General features: G+C 39.5%; 2 protein-coding genes across 2 annotated transcripts in view; both read right to left on the reverse strand.

Moving 5' to 3' along the window:
• LOC125358354 (ribosome biogenesis protein BRX1 homolog) lies at window positions 1-26,935 on the reverse strand. The gene is made up of 3 exons (XM_048355448.1): window positions 26,910-26,935; window positions 26,405-26,512; window positions 1-1,095 (listed from the first exon to the last, which is right to left on the reverse strand). The coding sequence occupies exons 1-3, from the start codon at window positions 26,933-26,935 to the stop codon at window positions 42-44; spliced, it is 1,188 nt and encodes a 395-aa protein (XP_048211405.1). The 3' UTR covers window positions 1-41.
• Cacna2d3 (calcium voltage-gated channel auxiliary subunit alpha2delta 3) overlaps window positions 1-27,295 on the reverse strand; it is a 929,381-nt gene that overhangs the window by 347,934 nt on the left and 554,152 nt on the right. The window lies entirely within an intron of this gene.

Here is a 27,295-nt window from a genome sequence, read left to right on the forward strand (position 1 = left end):
ATACAAATATACAATAACTGAAAAACTAGACATCCATTGATTCATTTTGCATTCCCTCTATTCATCTTCTGTTGAATTTTCCTTTGCCTTTTGTAAGCCCTTTTCTTTCTTGCTTTCAAATCTACTTTGGGCTCTGGTTTTACCCACTGTATTTCTATTGTTTTTTCCTCAGCTGGTACAGCAAAAACATATTCAGTAGGATCATGTGGAAGAACAGTCTTTGGCTCTTTGTTTTTCAGTTTCTGAACATCCTTCACTTGTTTCTCTTTGTATTTTGCAGCTGTGATGGATCTTATGATACGTCGATGCATATTTGGTGACTGGTAGTGAGGATTTTCATATAAAGTTGGTCCTCCAAAACTTCCCTGGAAAATCTTTATGAGATTTAAGACAAAACGAGGTCCTATTTCTACAAGAGCAGCATCTTCTTCTATTATCTGAAAGTTCCGAAACCATATCCTATTATCCAAAATGGTGAAAGTAAAAACATGGTCCACAAATGGTTGGCTTTTGGGATGATACCGAGGTGTACTAAATATCTGAATTAAGAGTTCTTTTAACAAAGCATAATGTGGTAATTCATCAAAGGCAGGGTCAAAAGACAAAAGGGGCCTAGCACCTTTCAAGCAGTTGCCAGTCATCTTCAGTTCGGCTAGGGTATGAATATTCTGAACAAGGAATTTGGCAGATGGCCCATGAGGTGAATTTGAAAGCCACATATAGAGATCCTGCTTTTTCTTAGCTTCAAAATAGATATACTTATTGCAGTTTTTCATTTCACAGACCTCATTAATCACAAATAATTTATCTTTACGATCCATTTTAGTATCTGCTTTAGAATGAGGCATCAACATTCTCAGATCCTGCATTAAATGTCTTGTTCTAAAATTTATTCCTCTGGAAGAAAAGATGAGAACCCGTTCCTTATTTTTCCACTTGCCCTTGCAAACGGGGCCTGGGATACAATATCTATCCTCTTCCTCCACTTCTGCCTTGCCCGACGGCATATCGGGCTTCCCAGCATCTTTGCCGTCTCTTTTTGGCTTCTTCGCTTTGATCAGCAAGCCTCCACGCCCTTTCCTCTTGGTTGCCGCCCTTGCAGCACAATTTTATACCCAGTAAAACAACCCTTCAACCAGCAGTAATTTTTTTTAATAAAAATACAAACAAAAGAAAAAAACCAAAATATTTTCAGGCAGTCATTACCATCAGAATTTTTAAAGAATACAGTAGAGAGTCAGAAGGATTTCAGAACACAGAAAAAGGCAATAAGGGGGCTGGGGATATAGCCTAGTGGCAAGAGTGCCTGCCTCGGATACACGAGGCCCTAGGTTCGATTCCCCAGCACCACATATACAGAAAACGGCCAGAAGCGGCGCTGTGGCTCAAGTGGCAGAGTGCTAGCCTTGAGCGGGAAGAAGCCAGGGACAGTGCTCAGGCCCTGAGTCCAAGGACCAGGACTGGCCAAAAAAAAAAAAAAAAAGAAAAAGGCAATAAGTACATTATGAGTAAATCAAACTAAATAGTATCTGTTTAAAATGGTGATCATAACAACTTGAGAACTGAACTAGCACCAAAAGTAGGGTTATATAAAGTTGGTGCACTACTTATAGAGTGGTTGTAAAAATAATTATTTCAGGTAGATTGTAATAAATTGAAGAAAAGTAGTTATAATATCTACAGTAACCACTATAGTAAATAATAAAATAATGAATTAGTAAAAGCTAATAGAGGGGCTGGGGATATAGCCTAGTGGCAAGAGTGCCTGCCTCGGTATACCCGAGGCCCTAGGTTCGATTCCCCAGCACCACATATACAGAAAACGGCCAGAAGCGGCGCTGTGGCTCAAGTGGCAGAGTGCTAGCCTTGAGCGGGAAGAAGCCAGGGACAGTGCTTAGGCCCTGAGTCCAAGGCCCAGGACTGGCCAAAAAAAAAAAAGCTAATAGAGGAGAAAAATGAATAGTAAATACCCTTTCCTTCCTTCAGATTGATCAAGTAAGGGAAAAGATGAATGAGAAAAGAGGCAAGATAATAGGTAACTCATAAAACATAATTACATTGAATACCAATTATATCAATATATTTCCCATGTTTTTACTTTCAAATAATATAAGTACAATATAATTGTAAATATCATGATTTGTATATATATATATATATATATATATATATAATATGACAACCCAAAGTTTATATATTAATACTAACAGGATCAAAACAAGATATGAGAGATAAACAGAGAAAGAAATACAAAAGCCGAGTAAAAGATTTTGAAACCTCCCTCCAACTGATAGAATAAGAAAATAATGCACTGAGTAGAGACACAGACCAGATGTTATAATTAGCCAACTAGGTCCCATGGCACAAACAGTACACGAGACTCATCACAGCTCTTACTGGATGACCAACTAAAACTTGGCATGTTCTCATTTATAAAGCAAGGAGCATGGAAATGTATTCAATATCCCAGTGGAAGAAACAAAAAGATCACAGAATATTTAACTATAAAATCTGTCAAAATTAAATCATAGACCTTAAACACTCATGGGACAAAAAGTTCACAAAGAAAACTAAAATAATTGGGAAACAATGCTAATATAATATCATACCGAAAGTGAGAACACTACAACAACTATTGTACTTTAAAAATCAATGACTAGAGGTTGCTTTTGTACATGCTAGACAATATCAAGCTTAACTCAAAAAGGGAGAAGGGAGAAAATAAAAAATAAGAACTGGAATTAATGACACACAAAACAGACCTAAAATGCTAAAAGATACTTCTGGAAAAAAACGTGAGTTGGTAAGTGTTTATGAAGCAAGATACATTTAGAAAAAATGAGGATAAGCACAAATTAACCATAATAAGAATGAAAAAGAGAACAATTGTACAAACTTTTATATGTGAAAAAGGAGACTTCAAAAACAATTTTAGGTCAGTAAGAATGAGAATTTATGGGAAGTAGGCACATTCCTCAAAGAGCACAACTTACCAAAACTGACTCAAGATGAAATGTCAAAGTCAGAATGGCCTTCCATCTATTACAGTAATTGGATCTGTAACGTAAACTCTTCTCCTAAAGTAAACTACAGTCTCCTGTGGCCTCGCTATTGAAATTTTCCATACAATTAAGGAAGAAATAACAATTTTACACAAATCCTCAGAGACAATATAAAAATTTAAGAAAATGTAACACAACTCATTTTGAGGCAAGCATATCCTAATCAAAAACATTAAGAAAAAGAAGAAGCTAGATAGGACAGGAATAGTAGCTAATAATTTAGGTATTTGGGATTGAGATTTGAGGTCAGCTTAAGTAAAAGTTAGGGCCATTCCATCTCAACTCATAAGACAGGTGTGGTGACTCATACCTGTAATTCCAGATGTCAATGGCATTGGTAAAATAATTGTGATTCAAGGCTGACCTGGGCAGAAAGTGGTGAGACCTTGCCTGAAAAATAACAAAAGAAAAAGGGCTGGAGACATGGCTCAAGTAGTGGAGTGCCTGCCTGGAGAGCACCCTGAATTCATATGTCAGCATCACAAAGTAAAGAAAGAAGGGAGGAAGGGAGGGAGGAAAGAGGGAAAGAGGGAAGGAGGGAAGGAAGGAAGGAAGGAAAGAAGGAAGGAAGGAAGGAAGGAAGAAAGGAAGGAAGGAAGGAAGGAAGGAAGGAAGGAAGGAAGGAAGGAAGGAAGGAAGGAAGGAATTGTCTGTCATGGTGATAGATGGTTATAATCCCAGTTCTCAGGAAAACTGAGGCAGGAGGATTACAAGTTTGAAATCACACAGCTCTGGGTCAGCTTAGGCTACATAGCAAGGCACTGTCTTAACTAAGTCATCAAACAAAGAAGCAATAAATCTACAAAAGCATTAATTACAATAAAGATATTTTATTTGGTATTGCAGGAAACAAAATATAGTGCTCCAGAAAGGTTAAAATATTATGAAAAAGTGGAATTTGTTTCATTAGTGTAAAGCTATTTGAAATTCCTGGCATTAGAAAAGAAAAAAATATTATGAGAATAATAATAAAGGCATAAGCATTTGATAAAATTTCACATTCACAGGCTGGGGATATGGCCTAGTGGCGAGAGAGCTTGCCTTGTATACATGAGGCCCTGGGTTCAATTCCCCAGCACCACATATACAGAAAACGGCCAGAAGTGGGGCTGTGGCTCAAGTGGCAGAGTGCTAGCCTTGAGCAAAAAGGAAGCCAGGGACAGTGCTCAGGCCCTGAGTCCAAGGCCCAGGACTGGCCAAAAAAAAAAAAAAAAAAAAAATTTCACATTCAGTTAAAATCCTTGCCATCCCAGGAATACAGTAGCACTTCTTTAGTCTGAAAAAAAAAAAAAAATCAGCCGGCACTGGTGGCTCACACTTGTAATCATAGCTACTCAGGAGGCTAAGGTCTGAGGATTGTGACTCAAAGCCAACTGAGCAGGAAGGTCTGTGAGAATTTATTTCTAACTAATCACCAGAAAACTGGAAATGACACTTGCTCAAAGTGGTAGAGGACTATCCTTAAGCAAAAAGAGCTCAAGGACAGAGCCCAGACCCTGAGTTCAAGTCCTATGACCAACAAAATGATGATGGTGATGATGATGGTGGTGGTGATAAGATGGGGAAGATAATACACTCCTATAATTCTAGCTACCTGAGAGGTGGACATCAGGAGAATTGTAGCTCAAGACCAGCCTGGAAAAAAGTTTTATTAGATTCCTTTCAGCTAATAAAAAGCTGGGCTTGCTGGCTTGCTGAGAAGAAATGCAAGCCCTATTTGGAAAAGGTAGCACAAGTCAAAAGGTCTAGGGGCATGGCTCAATTAAGTAGAGTATCTTCTTAGCATGCATGAGGTCCTGAGTAACTCCAGTCTCACACACACGGGGGGGGGGGGGCAGAGGTTAAGGGAAATTAATACAATGCTTAACAGTAAACACAGTGAGAACATTCATCCTGAGACCCTGAAAATTAGGCTAAAATAAGAATACCTGCTGGTTTTATTTGTGAAAAACAGAAGAATGTCTGCTGATCCTGCTCCATACAGTGTGGGCCTAGTTGTACACCAAGACACAAAAGACCGGAAGAGAATAAAATCCACAAAAGTTGTGAAAAAGAAACAAAGCTGCCACCACTATCTGTACAGGAAAATTCAAAAGGTGTGTACATTAGGAGCAAGGATCAATATATGAGCTTAGTGAAATTGCAAATATAAAAATATATAAATATATATGGTATCTGTATAAGACATGAATGACAATGCAAAGAAAACATCTGTTGTGGCTTGTATAACTGTAATCCCACTGTACATCATCTTTTCCATAATCATTAAAGTGCATTTTAAAAGTCTATTATATTAGCAAACAAAAAGTAGAAATTTTATGACTTACAACTGTAGCAAAATCAGTCAAATACCCAGAAATAAACTTAATAGTATCAATAGGCTCAATATTATAAAGATGTGCCAGTTCTCTCCTCTAGTCAATTTTTGCATCCAACTCAATCCCAAAGCTCCAGTGGATTATTTTGTTGAAATAAACAAACGGATTTTGTAGCAATGCAAAGGACTGAGGAGAGCAAAGATAATTTTGAGGAACAAAGTCACACCAGAGGACACCCGCAAGCAGACATCACACATAACATTCAGGTAATCCTAACAGAATGAAACCAGCATCTGTGCTGAAAACTAGAGCAATCATGGGACATCAGTGTATCCATGAAGACCTAACTTTGAAAAAACACTCTTTAAAGGGCAGATTTTTCATAAGTGCATCCACTGACTATCCCCATAGAGAGAAATGCCATATTAATTCCAGAAAGGTCTGAACAACAAAGCTTAATGAAGTGAAGCTTAATCATGGACTACTGAAGAGACAACACTGGGGAACATCACCCATCAGGGATGGGAAATATTTAGCTGTGTATAAACAAGCACTATCCCAGGGGAAAAGATCAGCACACTGAGCTTTATCAAAATCAACAACCTTTCATTTACCAAGAGATAGTATTAAAAGAGAAGCAAAACAATCTAGTAGAAGATATTTTCCATATATATACATATAAATGTATATACATATACATACATATACACATACATATATACATAACATATATGTGTGTATATATATATGGACTTGATCTAGAATATATAAAGAACTATTATGAATCAATAGGAAAAAACTAACCACCAAAGCATTTAAATAGGCAAAAAACTTAACAGATACTTCACAGAAGAGGAAGTTATCACACACACACACACACACACACACACACACACACACACTGATCAACACTACTAGTCATCATAGAAGTGCAAATTAAAATGACACACACATACAATAGCTAATTAGGAGCACTGAGGATTCATGTGTTGGCTAAGCAATACTAGAACGTCCATTGTTGTGACCACTAAAAAGCTCTTTGGTAGTATCTATTAATGTCAAACTTATGATAGGATGGTAGTGTCAAGGGGAGAAGGGGAGAATGAAGAGGTTAAGTGAGGAACATGCAGGCAAGAATTCACTGTATATACCCCAGAATTGAGAAAAATAAGGGAAGGGGTGGGTTGAAGGGGAGTGAAGATGTTGAAAGGTAAAATAGTTCACGACACATTATATACATAAACTGCTTATTAAATGGCAAAAATTTCAATTCATAGCCTAAAAATTAGAAAAGTTAGGAAAGGAGTGGTTTGGGAGTGGTGGGTAAGAATGTTGAAAGGAGTGACTATAATCAAAATGCACTTTATTCATAAACTGCTTTGTTGAATGGAAACTCTTGTATAACTAAAGATAATAAAAAATATTCGAAAAATATGAGCTGGTAATTACCTGCTTTGGTATAGCTTCAACAGAAACTCACAAATATAGTCACTAAAACACACACAGAAGACTCGTATTGCTATGTAATTTGAAATAGCCCAAACTGGAGAGAACCATCTACAGTAAATACAAAATAAATGGGGCTGGGGATATAGCCTAGTGGCAAGAGCGCTTGCCTCGTATACATGAAGCCCTGGGTTCGATTCCCCAGCACCACATATACAGAAAATGGCCAGAAGTGGCGCTGTGGCTCAGGTGGCAGAGTGCTAGCCTTGAGCAAAAAGAAGCCAGGGACAGTGCTCAGGCCCTGAGTCCAAGGCCCAGGACTGGCAAAAAATAATAATAATAATAAATAAAAATAAATGGTGTACCTCCATCCCACAGAGTTCACAGCAGTGACCAAAGCAAATCCCAGCACATCCAAGAGCCTAGCTGAATCTCAGATATCACATTGGACAAAACTGGCTAGATGCAGAAGCATGTCTGTAGTATGGCTCTGTTCACACAATGTTTCAGTAACCGAAAACACTAAACCATAGAGATGGGTGAGAGCAAGACAAAAGAAGCATAATGAAAAGAGATCTAGAGGGGCTGCCAGCTTCTGACTTGCTCATTGTGGGGTTGGCATGAGATGGGAAACCTGGTAAGGATTCAAAAGTCATGCACTTAGTTTTACATGCCTTATCACGTGTTTTTGAAGCTTTCAATAGAAGAGGCCTTTAAAAGTTAACCGTAATCCCACCTTCTTCATAGATTACACATAAAATAATAAGTTAAAAAATAATAGTTAAAATGACAAATAATAGATTTTTAAAATAGATAAAATCAAAAGAAATTTTAGAAACTAATTAAATTCTTTTTTTCCAAATTTTTATTATCAAACTGATGTACAGAGAGGTTACAGTTTCATACATTAGGCACTGGATACATTTCTTGTACTGTTTGTTACCTCATCCCTCATACCCCCCTTCCTCCTCCCCCTCTCCACAAATTAAATTCTTGTGTGTGCATTACACAACCCAGTTGATGCTGACAAATCAGTTCTGAGTTATCATCAGTTGAGTGTAATTTGCTGAGTGTTTTCTTGCTCTTATTTTGTGAAAGCTTGCCTCCCTCAAAGCAAATAGGGCCCCCAAAGTATAGTAAGCATGAATGTGCTTAGTGTGTATGATAAAGTGAAAATATGAGATCTACTGAAAGGCATCCTGTCTTTAGCAAAAGTTGGACAGTGTTACAGGGAAAATGAAACAGGTATATGCAGTTTGGCATTGAACTCTACATATTCTGAGCATTTGTAGTTTCTTCTCAGTGGTCTCCTTGGAAGTATATACCGGTGGATGCTAAGGGTCTACTATAATAATGTATCACTATGGGAAGATGGGTAAGAGTACATGGAAACACTTTCGTGTTTATTGAGAGTCCAAAATTATTTCAAAATAACATTTATTTTTATTTAAAATATTTAATTGAGAAAGATTAACTATATTCAAGTTGCATAGATTGAGGAATGAAAAGTTGCATACATCATATAAGTACCACAATCAAGTTAGTATATCCCTTATTACCCATGTTATACATTTACTCCCCATATCATAAACATTTGATCACTAAAAAGTTTGTAGCCTTTGATCAATATGCTGTCATTTTGCCTATATGTAGTCTTATGTAACAACATTTTACCTTTTGCTTCTATTAGTTCAATGATTTTATATTCCATATGTAAGTGAGATCAGACAGTATTTTTCTGTGCCTGACCCAGCATAATGTCCAATTTTCTCCTCCCTTCATGAATGAATAATAGTCTAGTTCATAAACAGATATGCAGACATAAATACAACACCTCCTTTATTCACCAACCCATTTATAGACAGGTAGTTTTCGCACCTTGACTACTACAAATGATGCTGCAATATATATAGGAGTAAAGGTAGTTCTTCAAAATATTGATTTCATGTTGCTGTTGAAATGTTGTGTTGTCCTTGACACCAAAAAAATTCCAGCATCCTCTACCAAGAACATTCAGAAGCTATAATCAGACATAGAACATTCTTATTGAAATTCACCCACCTTTCTGAGCTCCACTTTCCAAGGGATTGTTCTAATCAATAAGAAGCAAATGAGTCACGGGATATCTCAAGTCTATAAAGGAATTTTGAGAATGCCTATGATGCAGAACAAGATTAATTCTTAGGCCTGGTCTCTGGGAAAACTATCCCATTCTACTGGTTCTGAAGGATGCATTGACCCTAGCATAGAACACCATCCAAGGAGGAAAGAGCTTCACTTTTCATGATTGTTCTTTTGAACTGTAATCTTGAATATATTACTGCCATTGCTAATCTCCCCTAAATGAACAAAGGCTGGCTACAAATAATAGTACCCTGTTTACAGGCTCAGTGCAATGAAAATATCATCTCTCTTTCATCATTTTTGCCTTTATCATCAGTTACTACTGACGTGCGGTAAAAATGGCTCAGACATCTTATTGCAACTGCTAAGTCCAAGATCTGAGACATCTTTCCTATCAAGAAATCACAGCTTTCTGCTCTCTGTTCTTTAGCCCACTCACCACAATATACTCTAACCAACAAACCCAGTATCTTCTTCACACTGAGGATTCAGAACTATTATCACTTATGTAAGACTTGATCAACAGCTACATTCTCCAGACATTTTCATCTCACAGTTACATATTGGGAGGGGGGTTGTCGCTAAACATTCACTCAAAGATTTAACTGCATGAGAGTAGGATTTCGAAAATAATGTTAAGAATCCTTGCACTCTGGGGACCCCAACCAGTAAGAGAATGGTTCTCTTAATTATTTTTCAATGAACTTCTCAGGGGGTACAGAATACGCCATAGCCATCTCAGGTCTAGAACTTGCTGCCAGGCCCTAACATTGCCAGGTACTTCATCTGTGTTAGCCCATGCCATAGTCATCAAACTTTGACTTAGGCACTATTTTAGCCACATCTGATTGATTGTAAGCTTCTCCGGAATGGAAACCTGCCACATGGTTCAGGCAGAAAGGAGTTTATTGAGGGGAAAGCACACTGCCAGCCCAAGATGGAGGCGTAGGGAGACAGAGAGGAAGGAAGAAGGGAAAAAGACAGAAATGAGCAAGAGAGAGTAAGAGAGAAAAGGAAAGAGACAGGCACTCTATTGGGCCAGATTATATAGCAAAAGGTGGGCGATATGGCCTGGTGGATTGGATGTGACCTCAGAGAAGGAAATGGTAACTGCCGCCAGGTGTGCCAGTTACCTAGGTAACTCAGGTACTGGGTGCAGAATTAAACAGGTTGGGGTGGGGCATCTTCATGGAGCCCTTCTGGGGGTGGGCCTTACATTCTGGCCTTTTAATAATTATGAAAAAGGGCACCGACTCCCCTTGGCTACTTCCTGTTGGCAAGGGGTATTGACATTTGGGGTAAAAGGTGGAGGAGCTGTGGCCCCTTCAGAAGAAGGCAAACATCAGCTGTCCCTTGGTGGTCCTTGAATGAAGCCTGGAAAAGGTATCATGAGGCAGGGCTGTAACTTATTAGGAATTGACCACAAATATTTGTCAGAGTTATTTCTCTAAAACTGCCTGCATTTTCCTTGTGTGTGTGGAATCAGGTGATCTTAGAATTGCTTCAAGATAAATTAACTGTGACTTCATCCACCATGTGGCCAAGATGGTGAATTTCTGAACAAGTATCAGTGCTAAGAATACTTAGGTCAGTGATTGCAATTATTTTGTTTTTAGATCAAACCCAGAATGGCTAGCCTTTGAGAGGGAACCTGGGGGGGGGGAGGGGTTTCCCTGGAACTGAGCCCATGTCACACTCTTGAGGGCACAAGCCAAAGGCCATTGAGAGTTATTTTCTAGCCAATGAGGCATTTAGACTTTGTGGAGTAGTCTAATGAGGACATAGGAGTCTATAAAGACATAGATGGGGGTCCACAAAGATGTAGAGTCAAATTCTTGATTCAGGCATCCCTGAAATTAGAACAGACTGGCCAAAAAGGCATAAGGGGTCCCTCTGGTATGATCAGACAAATGAGGACTTGTAGATAGGAGTCACTCACCAGTCTCAGAGAGGAGATGGTGTGGAGGATGCAAAGCCAGCAATGGTAAAGGCAAGAAGTCTGAAGTGAGTTTCCTCTAGCTTTTGGCAGTTTGGTTGGAGGAGAAGCTATCAAGGAGGAGGATTAACCCTCAGAAGAGCAGAGGGAGGATGAGATCCAGTGACTCCTGACTGTCCCCATGCGAGTCACTTCACCAAATGTGAGGTTCACCAGAAAAGAAACCCGCAACATGGTTCAGGCAGAAAGGAGTTTATTGGGGGGAAAGCACACTGCCAGCCCACACAAGTTGGAGGCATGAGGAGACAGAGAGGAAGGAAGAAGGGAAAAAGAGAGAAGAGAGTAAGAGAGAAAAGGACAGAGAAGGGGACTGTGTTGAGCCAAAATACATAGGAAAAGGTGGGAGATATGGCCTGGTGGATTGGATGTGACCTCAGAGAAGGAGGAGGTAACTGCCTCCAGGTGTGCCAGTTACCTAGGTAACTGAGGTACTGGGCACAGACTTAAACAGGTAGTGGGGGGCAACTGCATGGAGCCCTTCCAGGTGTGGACCTTATACCAATAAATGGGGAAACTAAGGTTTAAGGTCATCCAACTAAGTAAAGGAAAAGAGATTCCAAGTCTAGGGCCCATTACCTTAACTATGCTCCACACAGCTAATGAAATTGGTTCAGAGAGTGATAGATTCTAACTCCTTTCTATTAGTCACTGTTTTGTGAAGATAATGTTATCTTCTTAGATCCTGTCCCCTTTTCATTTTTATTACTCATACAGGGGACTCAGTACAAACCACATGTTTTCTATAAAAGATCAAGTAATTCCAAAGGCATCTCAGACCTTAAGCTTTGGCTTTATAAATAAAGAACTAATTGGCTCTGACTTATCTAGATTCTCTTATCATCACTTCTAGCAGTGAGAAAGGTAGCATCAGAATCTTCCTCAATACAGAAATGCCAATAACTTATCCCTTATAAAACAAATTTGTGAAATGGCAAGATATAATGAGGTCATAGTGGACAACTGTTGAGTATTTGTTTATGACTTGCAGATTTCTAAAGCAGAATAAGAATTATTTCAATTAGCCATTACACCATTCACACAGAGTAGTATAAAGGAATGCAAAATAATGCACTCTACCTCTAGCCCCTGTGATGTCTATGGCTTTATAATCATGTGGTACATTACAAAGAGGAATTGAGATTGCAGATGAATTGAGATTGCTAATCGATGGATCTTAAAAATAATCTTGCTGGACTGAGGAAGCCACAGACAGTGTAAGAAGAAGAGGGTGTGAGTCAGAGTGGTACATGAGAGAACTACCCAGCCAGCCAGGGATTGCTCTGCTAGTAGTAAGGAGCCTTTAAAGCTGCAATCGACAAGAAAGCAAATTCTCCTATAGAGTATCCAGAAACGAATACCATCCAGCCCACACCTTCATCCTAATCCACTGAGGTCTGTCTATATTAGATTACTGTCTTACTGAGTTGTAAGATAATAGTCTGAACTAATTTAAGCCACTGCACTTGTGCTAATTTTGTGATAGCAGCAATAGGAAACTAATACAAGAAAGTTTTATTATAGCCAGAATCTCCATTTTACAGGTAAAGAAACTAAAGCACCAAGAATTTTGGAATGTTACCTGAGGTCACCTAATTGGTAACTGGTAGAGCCAAAATTTCAATGGGTTGTCAGTCTTCCTTGTTATTATATTACACCTTCCTTGCAAGTCAGTTCCTATTACTCCTCAAAATAAATCAATCTGTATTATTTGTTTCAGAATCAATGGTATTGGCAGGTAGGAACTTCCTGAATATAGTCCCAGGGGCACAACAGTTAGGGGAGAGTCTTGATAAATGGGACTACTACAAAATAAAAAGTTTCTGCACAGCTAAAGACATAGCCACCAAACTAGAAAGACAGCCAACCATATGGGAAAGGATCTTCACCAGCACAGCAACAAAGGCCTAAAATCTGTCATCTACAGAGAACTCAAAAAACTAACCCCCTCCAAACCCAGTAAACCAATTATTAAATGGGCAAAGGAGCTAAAGAGAGATTTCACAGGAAAAGAGATTAAAAAAATGTCAAAGAAACATATGAGGAAATGTTCAACATCCCTGGAAGTAAAGGAAATGTAAATAAAAACAACCCTGAGATATCACCTCACTCTAGTTAGAATGGCCTATACTCTGAACTCAGGCAACAACAAATGCTGGAGGGGATGCGGGGGAAGAGGAACCCTTCTCCACTGTTGATGGGAGTGCAAATTAGTACAATCACTTTGGAGAACAGTATGGAGGTTCCTCAAAAAGCTCAGCATAGACATACCCTATGACCCAGCCATGCCACTCCTAGGCATCTATCCTGAACAACAGGTCTCAGGATATCAAAAAGACATCTGCACATCCATATTTATTGCTGCACAATTCACAATAGCATGGATCCAAAAAATGTGGTACCTATATACAATGGAATACTACATAGCAAACAGAAATGATAAAATATTGGTATATGCAGAATCAATGATGTTGGGTTGTAAATACACTATGTAATACTGAAAAGGGAGAGAGAAAAGTGAAGCAATCTCTTTTCCTTTACTTAGTTGGATGATCTCAAACCTTAATTTCTCCATTTATCAGTATAAGGTCACTTTATATTCATCTGCTTACATCTATGAGGGAGTTACACCAAGTGCCAACCTGTCATCAGAGCTCAGGTGGACTGGCACTAGAAGGTGAAAAGAGTCAGCCTTCTGACTCTGCAAATACAGTTTGTTTCCTTCAAATAGTCACCTTCCCTGTGTTCGGAGATGATGCCTCCTTTCAACTCCCAGTGAGGAATCATGATTGGGCTAAATTAAACAGGGTATGTCTATTTCTTTTGCCAGTGATTTGTTCTAGCATGAGCATGTGTTCATGGTTCTTTTGCTGGCCAAAGGGATCTACAGAGGTGCTGGCTTGGGGATGAGAAAGGTATCCTTTTAAATAAGACAGAATTAGAAAATGTCTGCTGGTTGCTCTTCAGAATACTGCTGCCACCTAAGATTCTGATGCTGTTACTGTTTTTAAGGTAAAAATGATAGAAAACAAAAGCAATAAAAATAGCTTTGAGCCATGGGGCAGGCCAGCTTCAGAACAGAACTGTTCTGTTTCCAGATACCAAGCTTTTCAAGTTGGCTAAAACAATAGATCCTCTTTGTTCTTCACTAGCTGTTATTTAGACAATGTGTTGTATCCAGGCACAATACTATGCACCCAGTACCCAGTGAATAATGATTATTACCCTTCTTTTTCACATGAGAGGAATTTGACTCCAAACGGTTAGTTTGAGAAAATTCCCTTATTTAATGTCAGATCTGAATAGAATTCAGTCCCATAGATGCTGAGTCTCCAGCTTGGGCTCTGCCCACCAATCTCACATATTTGATTTTACTTTGTTTTGTGAAGTTTTTTAACAGAATAGTCCTAGATGCTGTTACAAAAGCAAGCCGTGCCCTGCAGGTGAACCTGCTGTCAGAATGACAGTGCTTCCTGTTCGAGAAAAAATAAAACTAAGAATCACTTTTTCTCAGTTATTTTTCTAACTCTGTATTTACTGCCTTCTCTCCCCACCCTAAGACCACTCTCAAAGAAAAGAAATACTTACAAAATGCAGGAGTTTGCATTTCTTTTTTGTAAATTAATTTACTTTATTGTTATCACAGAGGTGATGTACAGATGGATTGCAATGACATGAGTCAGGTAATGAGTACATTTCCATCATAAGGTGTCTTCTGTTCCCTCACTCTCTCCCGGTCCCTCCCTCCCATCTCCACCTATGCACTGTATAGCTCACTTTCACCAGTGTCCAGTGAGCTCCACAGCTGTGCTTTTGCACCTTTTCCCTCAAGTTCTGTGCCTTCCCCCACAACCTCTAGAAGATGAACATTTTATGTATGGTGTTCTCTGTATGTTATTTTATGGCAAGAGTTTTACTTTTTATCAACCTATGTTACACAGCTATGGAAGAATGAAAAATTAGTTAAGAAAGTTGTTCAGTTTTCCCAGATTCCAAATCAATTACCTCCTCAGATGTTCTTCTAGCTTTTAAACATTTCCAATCATAGGTAAGGAGATTTAGTAATAACCTCCCAAGTCAGAGCCAATCTGTCTTACCAGCTCTAAGGTCTCCAAACATATTTAAAGTATAATGCACTCCCATTGCACTCTTAATGTAGCTAACAATTAATATTCTAATTACTGCTTAAAAATCATTCCTGAAAAGAGTTCCTCCTGGACTTCAGGTCTAAATGAGGTCTTTCATTATAATCAAGACTTTCACCAGTTGTTTCCTCTTCCATATACTCTCAAGGCTGTTTCCCAGATTCATTCACGTGACATAAAGGTCATGCGGCCATGTGTGGCCATCAGAATGAGAAGATATAATATGACATGTTTCAGTCCTTCTCTCTCCCCTGACACAATATTGAAGATCATATTTTGATGCCAATGATATTTAGGAACTAGAACTCTACCTCCTGTGAGAACTATCCAGCCTGTATTACATCAGGATGTGAGAAGAAATAAATCTCTGGTTTTTAATATAAATGTATTATTTATTATTATTACTGTCACTACAACATATTTCAGCCTAGCCCCATTAGAACCAATTTTTCTTCATGACATTACTTTCCTTCATGACATTTAAACACTCTGCTATTAAATATTTAATTTGAAGTTGACTTGTTTACTTTCTGACTCCCCAATTATTACTGTCCAGCTGTGCATCCATCAGCATCAGTTCAGTGAAAAACAGGTGTTCCACAGAGAGTTGTCCAATGAGTAAATAAATGGATATTTAGCTTATGAAGGAATCCATTCCACGAGTTTTGTCTGCTTATGTTTTATGAAAGCCAGAAGTGTCTTTGCTTTTAGAATAATGATAACCCTACCAGGTATGTCAGATTTTAGGGTTGATGAATGGATGTAACTAAAAGTTACTTAAAATTGGTCATATCTCCGCATACCAGAATTAGTGAAAAGCAAAAAAAAAAAAATGCCTTTCTTATTGATGAAATTTAAAGGAAAGAAAGAAAAACAACAAAATTAAGACCTAAGACTGAAGTTAAACCAAACTGGGCTAATAGAAAATAAGCATGAAAAGGGAGGCACAGAAACAGCGACCAAAGTGTAAACTAATTCAGCAGTGATACTGGACACTATGTTGGAAATAAGCCATACAATGTGGTGTAGGGGTGGGAAGGAGGCTGAGAGGGAAAATACAAGGAGAAAATGATGGAGAGGGTGACACTATTCAAGAAGAAATATACTCAATACCTGACTTACATAATTGTAACCTTTCTGTTTATTACCTTTACAATAAAAATTTAAATAAATAAATAAATAAAAAGAAAAGAAGCATGTATCTAGAAATCCTTGTCTAAGCTTGCTAGGGTCTAATCCCCTACCTACAAACTTTAGTGCAAGGATGGAAAATTTCTAGGCCTCTTAGGATTTGGGCATTTAAATTACAGCTTAACTCATAAATGTGCAATGAGAGCATTCTTCTATAAAAGACCCGGTTATCTGTCTCTTTTCCTCTTATATCCTCGGGCCAAAGCTGGGGTGTTCTGTGCTATGATTCCACCTTTCATGCAACTCTCCTCAATCAGCACACCCTATTATAAACAACCCAAAGTCTAGCTTGGCTCTAGTCCCAAAGTCTCTAATCAAAAGGATCTTGTTCACTTCCATTCCTTCACAGGGTGTTTATTTGGGTTACTTTTCTATCACTTCGTCTCTAGTATCTTTACAGAGTAGGTCAAGATGCTAGAAATCTATAACTTAAAACTTATCTCACAAGATTAGAACATCCATGTTTTATTAGCACATTCAAACCAAAGTGTGGTGGCCTGACATCATATTAGGTAACAGCTCTGTGTATATAACATGATACCATCCAGCTACTTCTTCTCAGACATTAAAGATCAGTAAACTAGAATGGAATATGCATTCAGTTGCAAATTCAGAAAAAGTTTCAGTGGATATTTTTATGTATACTGCACTTAACTCAAAGCCAAAGATATAAGATGAATTTTGGTTTAAATAATAAATTGCCTTGTCAGACCCTGACCCTTCCTAATGTTCAGATATACCTCAAATCTTTAGACAATGTACATCTATAGACTCTTTTGGGATACAGGTGGGCTAAAAGTCAGATACATAAGTCTTGATTATTATAGTTACAATCCAACTCTCACAGGTAAAGAAAGGAGTGAAAACAGGATGGGGAGGAACATTTCTACAAATAAACAGTTTCTCCAGCAGACAAATGGAATATGCCACCCTCCTTGCTCACTCCCCTGCTCAAGCCAGCAAACGTCCCCTGGAACCTGTCCTCCTCCTCCTCCAGCTACCTACACAGGGAAATTCTGGGGAAAGTGGGCCATGGTCTATTCAACAGTCAGCCTACATTACTCAAGGACTTTCTCTCAGTACGAGTTCTGGGTATGCTTTAGTACATCAGCCACACCTGGTCATAGGACTTCAAAGAAGAGTCCACAGAGGAAAGACAGACTCAGAGTCCTTTATATCCAACTATCACACAGTGTCATTTTTTACTTGGACCCTGCATTGCTCTGTGAATGCTTTGCATACAAGGGTATAGTTATTTTTACATGGATGCATTAAACTGACAGATGATGAGGCATAATTGACCAATTTATCTGACCACTGTCCAGGAATTAAAGGCAATGAACACATTCAATGAATGCAATGGACAAACTTCAATATAACGGAATTACACATGACAAACTTCAAATCAAATCTCTTCTCTGACCTTGAAAACAATGAGAATGCCCCCCCACACTGGACTGGACCATGGCCAATTAGGTCTGAATTCATTACATATGTTTTGGAGGATGGGGTTTTTGCCTGCACTCACCCTAATGTTCAGCCTTCATTGAAAGTGCTATAATGACAATAATTTTCTGGAAGTTGCTGGTTCTTGCTTTCTTTCATTTGCTAGCCCTTGATACACCTTCTATGCATTACTTAAAGAGTTTGTAAAGGAGGCCTTTGTAAGAGAAATAGCTCAGGCAACAGTGCAGCAGAGCATGAAATCCCAATCTGGATGGTTGGCTGCTTTGTAAAATTCATCCAGGAATCAATCGGAAGCCAAAAACAGAGGTAGGGAACAGAGTGGTGGAGTTCACAGTAGCTGATGGAAAGTTTCCCAACCATATCATGACAGTTGGCCTATGCAGGACTCCAAACGAAATCCATTATATTGCCTATGGAGCATGGGATTCTGGCAGAGTCAGTGCAAAACTGTTTCCCTCTGTGAGCTTTAAAAGTTATCAAGCTGCTTCCTACTGCTCCTTGTTCTGAGGCTGAGAACTGGGAGCTGGAAAGAGCATCACTTCCCACAATAGCCCTTATAAGATCAGTTTGGGAGAGAGTTGAACACAAAGTACTTTGGCAAAAGCATAATGCATTCTAGGAGAGCTGATTTCAATGGCACCATACTACTAATGAAAGTCCAAGAACCAAAGTGTGGAAATATGTGTTAAAATAAATAAACACGGATCTCAGCCATACTATTATAATGTCACCCTGCCCTCTTGCATCCCATACCACTTTCCTGAATCAAAGAGAAAGGGTGACATGGTCATTCTTGGTGACCAGTGGCATGATGACTTAATACATTGCTTCATTCATAGTTGGCAGCATCACTGAGAACTTCCTCTACTTTGGGAAGAAAAGTTCCTGGTCAGGAACAAATCACCCACTATCAGTGTTTGATAAAATATGAGTCTACTTGAACATGACAAAACAGTATGCCTAGCAAGCCTCCCTGGTGATGCTTCTAGTCAAAGGAATTCTGGATCTGGGGAGGTACTGCACCTAGGTGTGGCAATAATCCACTATTTGATTTGCTCTCATAGTGTGGGAATAAGATAGTTCTTATAACAGATGAGTTAGCCATGTTGTCACAAAGAAGGCAGAGAAACCAGGAACAAATTATCCTTTTGTGATTATTCTTTCATGAGAACTATAAGAAGAAAAAGGCATCTATAAATATCACCTTCAGAACTGTATTATGAGATATAATCTTGTATCACTGACATCTTGTTGAGCACAAAGTTCAATTGCAGGTATGATCCAGACCCTGGGCTGGAGACACTTAGCTTTGTGCCACATCAAAACCCGTGAAGTTAGCATCAGCAAGGTACGTGAGGCAATTTGTATTCAAACCAGAGAAGGTGTTCTGTTATTTTGTAATCATATGAGATCATGAAAATGGGGTTAATTCAAAAGTTTTCTTTTTTTTTTTTTGGCCAGTCCTGGGCCTTAGACTCAGGGCCTGAGCACTGTCCCTGGCTTCTTCCCGCTCAAGGCTAGCACTCTGCCACTTGAGCCACAGCGCCGCTTCTGGCCGTTTTCTATATATGTGGTGCTGGGGAATCGAACCTAGGGCCTCGGGTATACCGAGGCAGGCACTCTTGCCACTAGGCTATATCCCCAGCCCTCAAAAGTTTTTGTTATAGAAAGATTAGGAGGCTTGGGCTAGTGAGTTAAAAAAAATCTCATGTTAAAACATTCATAAAAAATACTGGTAACCAATTAAAAGAATGTTACATTGTTGCCTACAACTCTTGAGTTATGTTCTACTATGAAGTCATCAGTCACTCAAGATAAATAATAACATCAATAAACACTTCAGAACCAAGAGTAGCACTTGCCATGTTACTAAGGGTTGGGGACAGCAGCCTAGAAAATGTCAAGTGGGTATCCTCCAAGTTCAGTAATATCATTCCTACACCACGATGCCAACAGTACCATTTGGCAGCACCAGAAGCTAACTCTACCTGGGAAAGCAAGCCAGACAATATCAGGAAAAGAAGATGGCAATAAAGCCTGAAAACATGGCAAAATATAAATATTGGCTAACCCAGGTAGCAGGTATTTAGTATACTTGAAATGTCCAAAATGTTTCAAAACCTGCACACACTGCGCTGTATCTTTTAGAGATTGAGCCATTTTTGGAAACAATCAGGAGAGAAATCCTGTGTGCAGGACAATGTAGGGCTGTGTGAGCATCCCTTCTGGAATCCATGTGGCCCTGTGCCTAGGAAGCTCAGGGAAGACAGGAAGTCACAAGAAATGTCCAACATTGCTTTCACTCCAGCCCACAATTCATTCTTACAGAGATATTCTCCTTTGAAAAAAGAATCATTTGGGTTAAAGAAGAAAAAGTGTCCAGAGCTTGAGTTTGAGGAGCAAGGGAATTGCATTGGACATGAATACCTGAGTTTGTATCATGTCATTGGAAAGGTAATGAAGCTGTGGGCTGAAGCCCCAGTACCCCTTCCCCTGAAAAGTAAGTTAAGCAAGACACTGTATACAATGGAATATGCTTCCAACATCTGGGACAACTGCCTTTGGTTAGATGTGTGTGTGTGTGTGTGTGTGTGTGTGTGTGTGTGTACGCACGCGCACGTGCTTGGCCAAAATGATACTCGTTAAAGACTTTCCACTCCAGACAGGACCACATGCTATTTCTGATCTTCTCCATTGGAGTGATGAGGAAAACTATTCTCCCACCATGTCAAAGAAGAAAATAACTAGCTCAATGAGTTTTTATCAAGTCCCTGAGCCTACAGCCACCAACATACAGCAAAGGCAAAAATCCATTTGTCAAGTATCAATAATAGAGAAAAAGTAAGAAATGGAAACTCTGTGTGGACTGGAGATTCAGGGTCCTCCCCCCAACAGAAGATATTAGGTGTCCTTAGAAAAGTCAGTTAAAAATGTTTAAGGAACATACTTGAACTGCAGCATTTCTAATGCGGCTGTCACACTACATTTAATGCAGAAAAGATGTATTTCCAAATGATCCGGTTACTCCGAGGGCTTTGGCTTATAAAAGCCTTTTTTATTGAGATTCTAAATTCCAGTCTGAATAACCTTTCAATTTGTTCCAGTAATTTTTCCCCTCCTGCATTTGCATTGGCAATACAGCTGGAGTCATTTCAAAGCCCGAGCCCTGAGCACTGAGCCTTTTGTACCAAGTCTGCCCCTTCAGCACAGTCTGTGGGTGCCAGATTTGACATTTCTATGAAGCTGTTTGCACAAGAAAAACCACTTGCTTTTCAGAGATCAAGATTAAAGCAAGATTCATAAAAGAAAGAGAGCATGTAGCATTTTTCATCACTCTTGTGATTACCTGGGAGTTGAGGTAGGGGTTTCAACTGAGAATTAAGTTGTTTCAAGATTCCTGTAGAAGTTAAAAGTGTTGCAAACCAATGTTGCTCTCTGCTAATATCTGCCTACATCCCAATTGCCTGTTTCATTATCTGCCCATCACTTTTCTTTGTGTTCCATTGTGAGGTCTCTGAATATGTTTTCCAACTTGGCACTCTGGTGACATTCACAACAGAGCCTATTTCAAAGAGGGGCAATGTGTAGACTCTACTGCTCTTCATGTGACTATGGCTCTTTCTCCCTAAATACTCGCAGGGAACAAAGGATTTTGCCCAGATGTGAGGATTGTGAATGGTTTCCAGGTCATTCCAGAATTGGAAGGTTTATTAGGTCTCCACTATATGCCTAGCACAGAACAATGTGCTTCAGGAAATTTTTATCCAAAGAGACCACTGAGTAACAAAAGATGCCACTATTTCAATTGTGAGGACATCAGTTATTCTGAAGAAAATGTAATGCCTCCCAAGAATTTAAAACTACTTTTACATTTAGTTTATTGAGATAGGATGAGGCTTGCAAAACCATTCATTTTTAAATTTTATTTTTGCTTTTGAGATGGGAGGGTGGTCTCATAATGTTGTCTGGGCTAGTCCCAAATTCATGAGTTCAAGTAATCTTCCCACCACAACCTCCCCTACCCCAGCTAGAGGTATAGTCACAAGCCACTACACCCAGCCAGGTCTGTGTAATTTTTAAACATAAATTCAAGCCTTAATTGGATATAATGAATGCCAAAGAGATTAATAAGGAATGCCTCATGCCACTCTATTCAAACTAAACTTTTAAATGACCTTTAATAGGGAATGAACATTTGTACCATGTATTTTACATCTTTTAGTTTTTGTTTATGAGCAGAAGCTAGGAATACCAAGTATGGAAATAATAATTGGTAGCATTTTTGAAAATCCTTACAAACAGCAGTTATGCTTCCTACACATAACACATTTTATTTTCAATGCCCTGATAATACAATCTGAGTTCTCCTCGGGTTAGTTTTAAAACCATTTTGAAACATTAAGTGTTTGATGGTTGATAATATGTAAAATGTTGGTTGGTAAAATGTTTACTGTTGGTAATAAGCATACATTTTAGGTCTTAAAAATTAAGACAACCTGTAGACAAGGAATGATTTTTGAAAGCCTACAAGGAAATTCCAGCTGGTAACTAAATGGGTTTGTCTTGGGAATTGTGCTTGTTAGGCGCAATTGTCAAGCACAGAACCTTACTTCTTTCACCTAGTTTCCTTTATCTTTACAACAACGTATTGTATTGCCTCTGCTTTTGGACTGATTACTGATAGCTAATCCTCTGGTGTAACACAATTGTGTTTTGAGGGAAGCAGTGGAATGACTGAGGGCGATAGCTGTAAAGACTAACACACTGATGCTAGGGCTTTGCTTCTTTATTGAACAGTTCTGAGCTTTGTACCATGACTGCATATAATGCATATCCGGATACTGGTAAACCACACGGCCACACACAGCTTAAAGTCAACTAAGTAAACAATCTTTTCATAGTAAACCCACTTGTTACTCTTCTACCAAATGACCCTTTATTTAAAATCTCATACATACAAAGCATGAAGGATTTTTTGTTGTTGTTGTTGTTGTTGTTTGGCCAGTCCTGGGCCGTCAACTCAGGGCCTGAGCACTGTCCCTGGCTTCTTTGTTGCTCAAGGCTAGCACTCTGCCACTTGAGCCACAGCGCCACTTCTGGCCATTTTCTGTATATGTGGTGCTGAGGAATCGAACCCAGGGCCTCATGTATACAAGGCAAGCACTCTTGCCACTAGGCCATATTCCCAACCCAAGCATGAAGGATTTTAACCAAAGAACTAAAAATCTTAACTTGCTTGAAGCATTTTCTGGAGTAGCATTGTCAACAGGACTAATCAAAATGATGAGACTAGGTTTGTGCCATAAATGTATTGTTTGATTGTCACAAGCCGAATGGAACTATGCAAGACTTAATGAGTGGCCAGAGCAACAGGATTGAATTCCGAATTTCAGATAATTTTAATTAACTTAAATGTGAATGTAAATGGCCACATGTGTCTCGTGGCCACCACACTGCACAGCACAGTGAATCCTGGGAGTGAAAGGAAAACAGACCGAAGAACATAAAAGTAAATAAAGACATGAATGTTAACAGGGAAAGTCACATGTGGAGGAGAAAATTACTTAGCCCTTTCTCAGCAAGTACTTGAAACATCAAATGGGGTTTTGAAGTAGAGGTGGAGTTGACCACCAATTGGCCTTGAGTTCAAATTCAGGATCCATCACTCTGAACTGGGTAAGTCTGGGTAATCCACTTACTTCTCTGAGTTTTTGTGGCTCCTGGATGTAGTTGGGGGGTCCAGGTGAATATTAAAGGGGAGGATGGTTGTCTGCTTCCTAAGAAAACCCTGCATATAACTGTGTCATGTGCATAAACAACCACACAATCCCACAATTTAAATTCCTGGTGTACATGGACTTGGGTGGGTGTATTTTGTCATTTACCCAGCAGATATATTCACTGTTAAGTACCATGTGCTGGGATTTGAAAGGACAGAGGAGCTAAATTAACATTACTAAGCACATACTAAGTACTTTTCACACGTCCTGACCCTCCTGGCAGCCTAGGGCTAGATCAATATTATGGAGGTGACACACCACTTGTAGAGAGATTAAACATCTCATCCAAAGAAAATCAGCAGCGACAGAACCCAAATTCAGTACAGTAAAGTTCCAGATGAGAAGAAACACTGCTGAGAAATACAATTGGCAATAGAGATGATTGATAGGGAAGATAAGACACACGCACAAGACATCATGACACAAGTGAAACATCATTTTATAAGAGAGAAGTGCCCAAAAGGAAATGCTGGCTTCTGAGAAAGATTTTAGCAGCTAGATAGGCAAGTAGGTTTTCCAAAGGAGAAAAAGATTTTGGTTAATTATGACAAAAGTGAGCCAGGTGTAGTGACACATAACTTGCTAACTGGAAAACTTGATACAGAAGGCTATTTTTACCCCCAAGAGTCTGAGGCAAGCCTGGATAAAATAGTGAGACCACATCACAATAACAAATTTATTTTCAAAATGTCAAAAGTGAAGCCTGGTGCCAGTGGCTCATGCCTCTAATCCTAGTGACTCAGGCAGCTGAGCTCACAGCTCAAAGCCAGCCATCGCAGAAAGGCACACAACATTCTTATCTCCAATTGACCACAAAAAGACATAAGTGGAGCTGTGGCTCAAGTTGAGCCACAGGTAGAGCACTAGCCTTTAGCACAAAATCTCAGGGACAGTGACCAGGCCTAGAGTTCAAGCCCCTGGACCAGCAGGAAAAAGGATCAAAAAGGAAAAGAAAAGAAAAGAGAAGAGTGAACACTCCTCTACCCCACTTATTGAAGAGCTCACAAACCCTCACCTGGCTGAAAGTAATGAAGTGAGCCAAGAGTATGCTGGGATCACAAGCTCTCCTATTTCAAGGATCTTGCCCATTTCTATTCTTCCCTCTAATCTTCTGCCTCTACTCCTCCCAAGCATCCTATCAGGTGTTAGCTGGCATGGGCTTAAAGGAAAGAACTGTTCTTAACACTGGAAAACAAATGCCACCAAGTATCTGACTTCTGTGAGTTATGTTTTTATTCCTATGAATTCTGTCATGCCTGGACGCTTTTGCCTTATTTTCATTGGAAGCGTTTTAGGCAGTCTCAGAATCTTCTTTTATGTTTCCAATGAAACATACTGTCAGCACTCAGTAGTCACAAAATAATAACAGTAATTACACCCTTCTTACCTTAATGCCTCCTATGGTTTCAATAATCTTCGATTCCAGTTAAAACCCTTGCTGAGCTGCCTGCATTTGGGTGGTCATTAGTGATTCGTACAAGCTTTTGCTTACTTTCCAGACATCCTTGTACTCTATAAATTGTTCTATTTGGGGGGCCACACAAGGAAGGATAGAAATATATATGCAGGCCATTACCTGGGCATCAATTTGTAAAATGCATCCTGAGAGATGCATTTATAATTTCTATGCCATTTCCATCTCTCTGGGTCACATTGCATCTCCTTCTGCAAATGTTCTAGTCATGTTTTATTCTGACTGTACAAATTCTGCTTACTTGAACATTCTCATCTCTTCAAAGGCAAATCCCAGGCAGGAGGCATTCAGTTTTAATCCTCTACTTGCCCTCCCGAATGTAAAGTATTTAGGTTTAGCATTTTCAAAATCAGTAGGGACCAGAAACATATCAAAATGAATATCAGATTGTTCAGAGAAGAATATTAAACATGTCTTATGTTTTTCTAAGGCGAGTTTAAAAACAGGACTGGCAACAAAGCAAGTTGAAAGTTTATGAAAACAGACAACTCTAGCTGTATTCTATTTCCCTTTGTCTGGAAGCCAGTTCTTTTTGAAAGAGTTCAAAGGAGAACTGAATTGTGGCTCCTCTTCTAAACAAACAACATCCTCCTTGCGTGTCAATAAGTTTACCCCTCCTCTTGTCTCCCCAGCTCCTGATGGCCAAACTCACTCCCCACAACTTGCCATCCACATTCCTGAGACTCCTCCTGGGTTACAAATCTGCTATGGATGCTACTTAATTCTGCATCCACAGGCAGTTTCCTGTGAAGCAACCGTAAGTAATCAATTCTTGCAAGAATCTGACAATAGCTTGGAAATATTGTGTTTTTGGATTGTGTGCAGTTGATTATTTTAAATGAAAGTAAGACGAGAGAACAGAAAAAATGACAACACAGAGTTCCAAAAAGGGACAGTAAACATCATTTTCTGTTTGTGGAAAGTGTTGCTAAGATAACATATTGTGTATAATTTAAAAAATAATGAATGGCAGGCCAACAATGCAGATTACCATGCCCACAGGCAAAATGAGTCTCTGGAAGAAGAAAAAGGCTGGCTAAGGGAAAATGGAATTAAGTGCTCATCTTAAAGATATTTAACAAAGATCCCCCCAACACACACATACACACCCATCCACTCCCCCCCCCCCACACTTCCCTGCAGTGGCTTTGGCATCCATTAAAATGAAGAATTCGAGTGCACAGAAGGTAGTTATGGGAGAACTAGAAGTATCTTGCCTACAATGCTCCTGCTCCAAGTCCCTCTCTCTGGAATGCATGCAAAATAAGTTAAGTGTGCATACAGTTTCATTGCCTTCCAGGCCACAGAATGAGGGGCACCTTGTAGCCAGAGGGAGGAAAGAGAGGGGACCAAGAAAGAGCAGGAAAGAGAAGGGGCCAAGAAAAGGTACTGAGCATGTATTACTGTGAGAAGTTTCCCTCAGAATGATAGGCAGGGGCTCTCCCCACAAGCTGGCAATCACTGCTCACCCTGGAAAAAGAGGAGGAGCTGACAACAGTGCCCCCCAAGAACCTAGAAAGAGAGGAGACATCAAGTGTGGAAGAAAATTCAATTGAGGGCAAGAGCTTCCTAGAAGCAGAATGATTTCATATTTCTCTTGGAGTTTCAGGCAGGATTCACAAACAATTCCAAGGCAATCCCCATGGAATATACTTCATCATTTGTTAAAAACCACTTGTGCCATCACTTTGCAATGTCCTGAGGCCAGAGCGGATCCAAATGGAACAATTAAGAGATGATGTGTACTGGTCAATCAGTCTAACCATTTAGTGAGGGGAACTGGGCCCTAAGTGCTTTCCACACATAGCAAATGCTCTAAAGAAGCACGAAGGAAGAGCACTAAGGTCTCAAAGTACTCTGCTGCCCATCTATACTTCTCTGATGAGCTCCCACTTCCCCAGACACGCACCAGCCAAGGTATCGCATGTTATCCATCTTTTCCAAGAGGGCTTTGCTGTGTGGGAAACAGATCCCAGAGTGAGTAAGCCCTGTGGTTGAATGGGTTTTGGGGAGAATCCGGGCTTTGTAGTTGGGGAGACTCTGTCCTTTCTACACAGTCATCAACTGAGGTGATGAAAACCACCCTCTGGAGATGATCTCTTGTTGTCTAAGCTGTGATCTCAAACTGTTGTGTGGATCAGAATCACAGAAATGATGTAAATGGGACAGGAATCTAAAGAGAGCTCCAGGAGATTCTCAAACCAGGGCATTACAGATACCGCTTCTCACTACGGGCCATCAACACACATAAGAATTCTGCTCATGCTCATAGATCTGTAGGAAACAGCCAAGAAA

This window comes from Perognathus longimembris, chromosome 10, assembly GCF_023159225.1.
Source record: "Perognathus longimembris pacificus isolate PPM17 chromosome 10, ASM2315922v1, whole genome shotgun sequence".
NCBI lineage: Eukaryota > Metazoa > Chordata > Mammalia > Rodentia > Heteromyidae > Perognathus > Perognathus longimembris.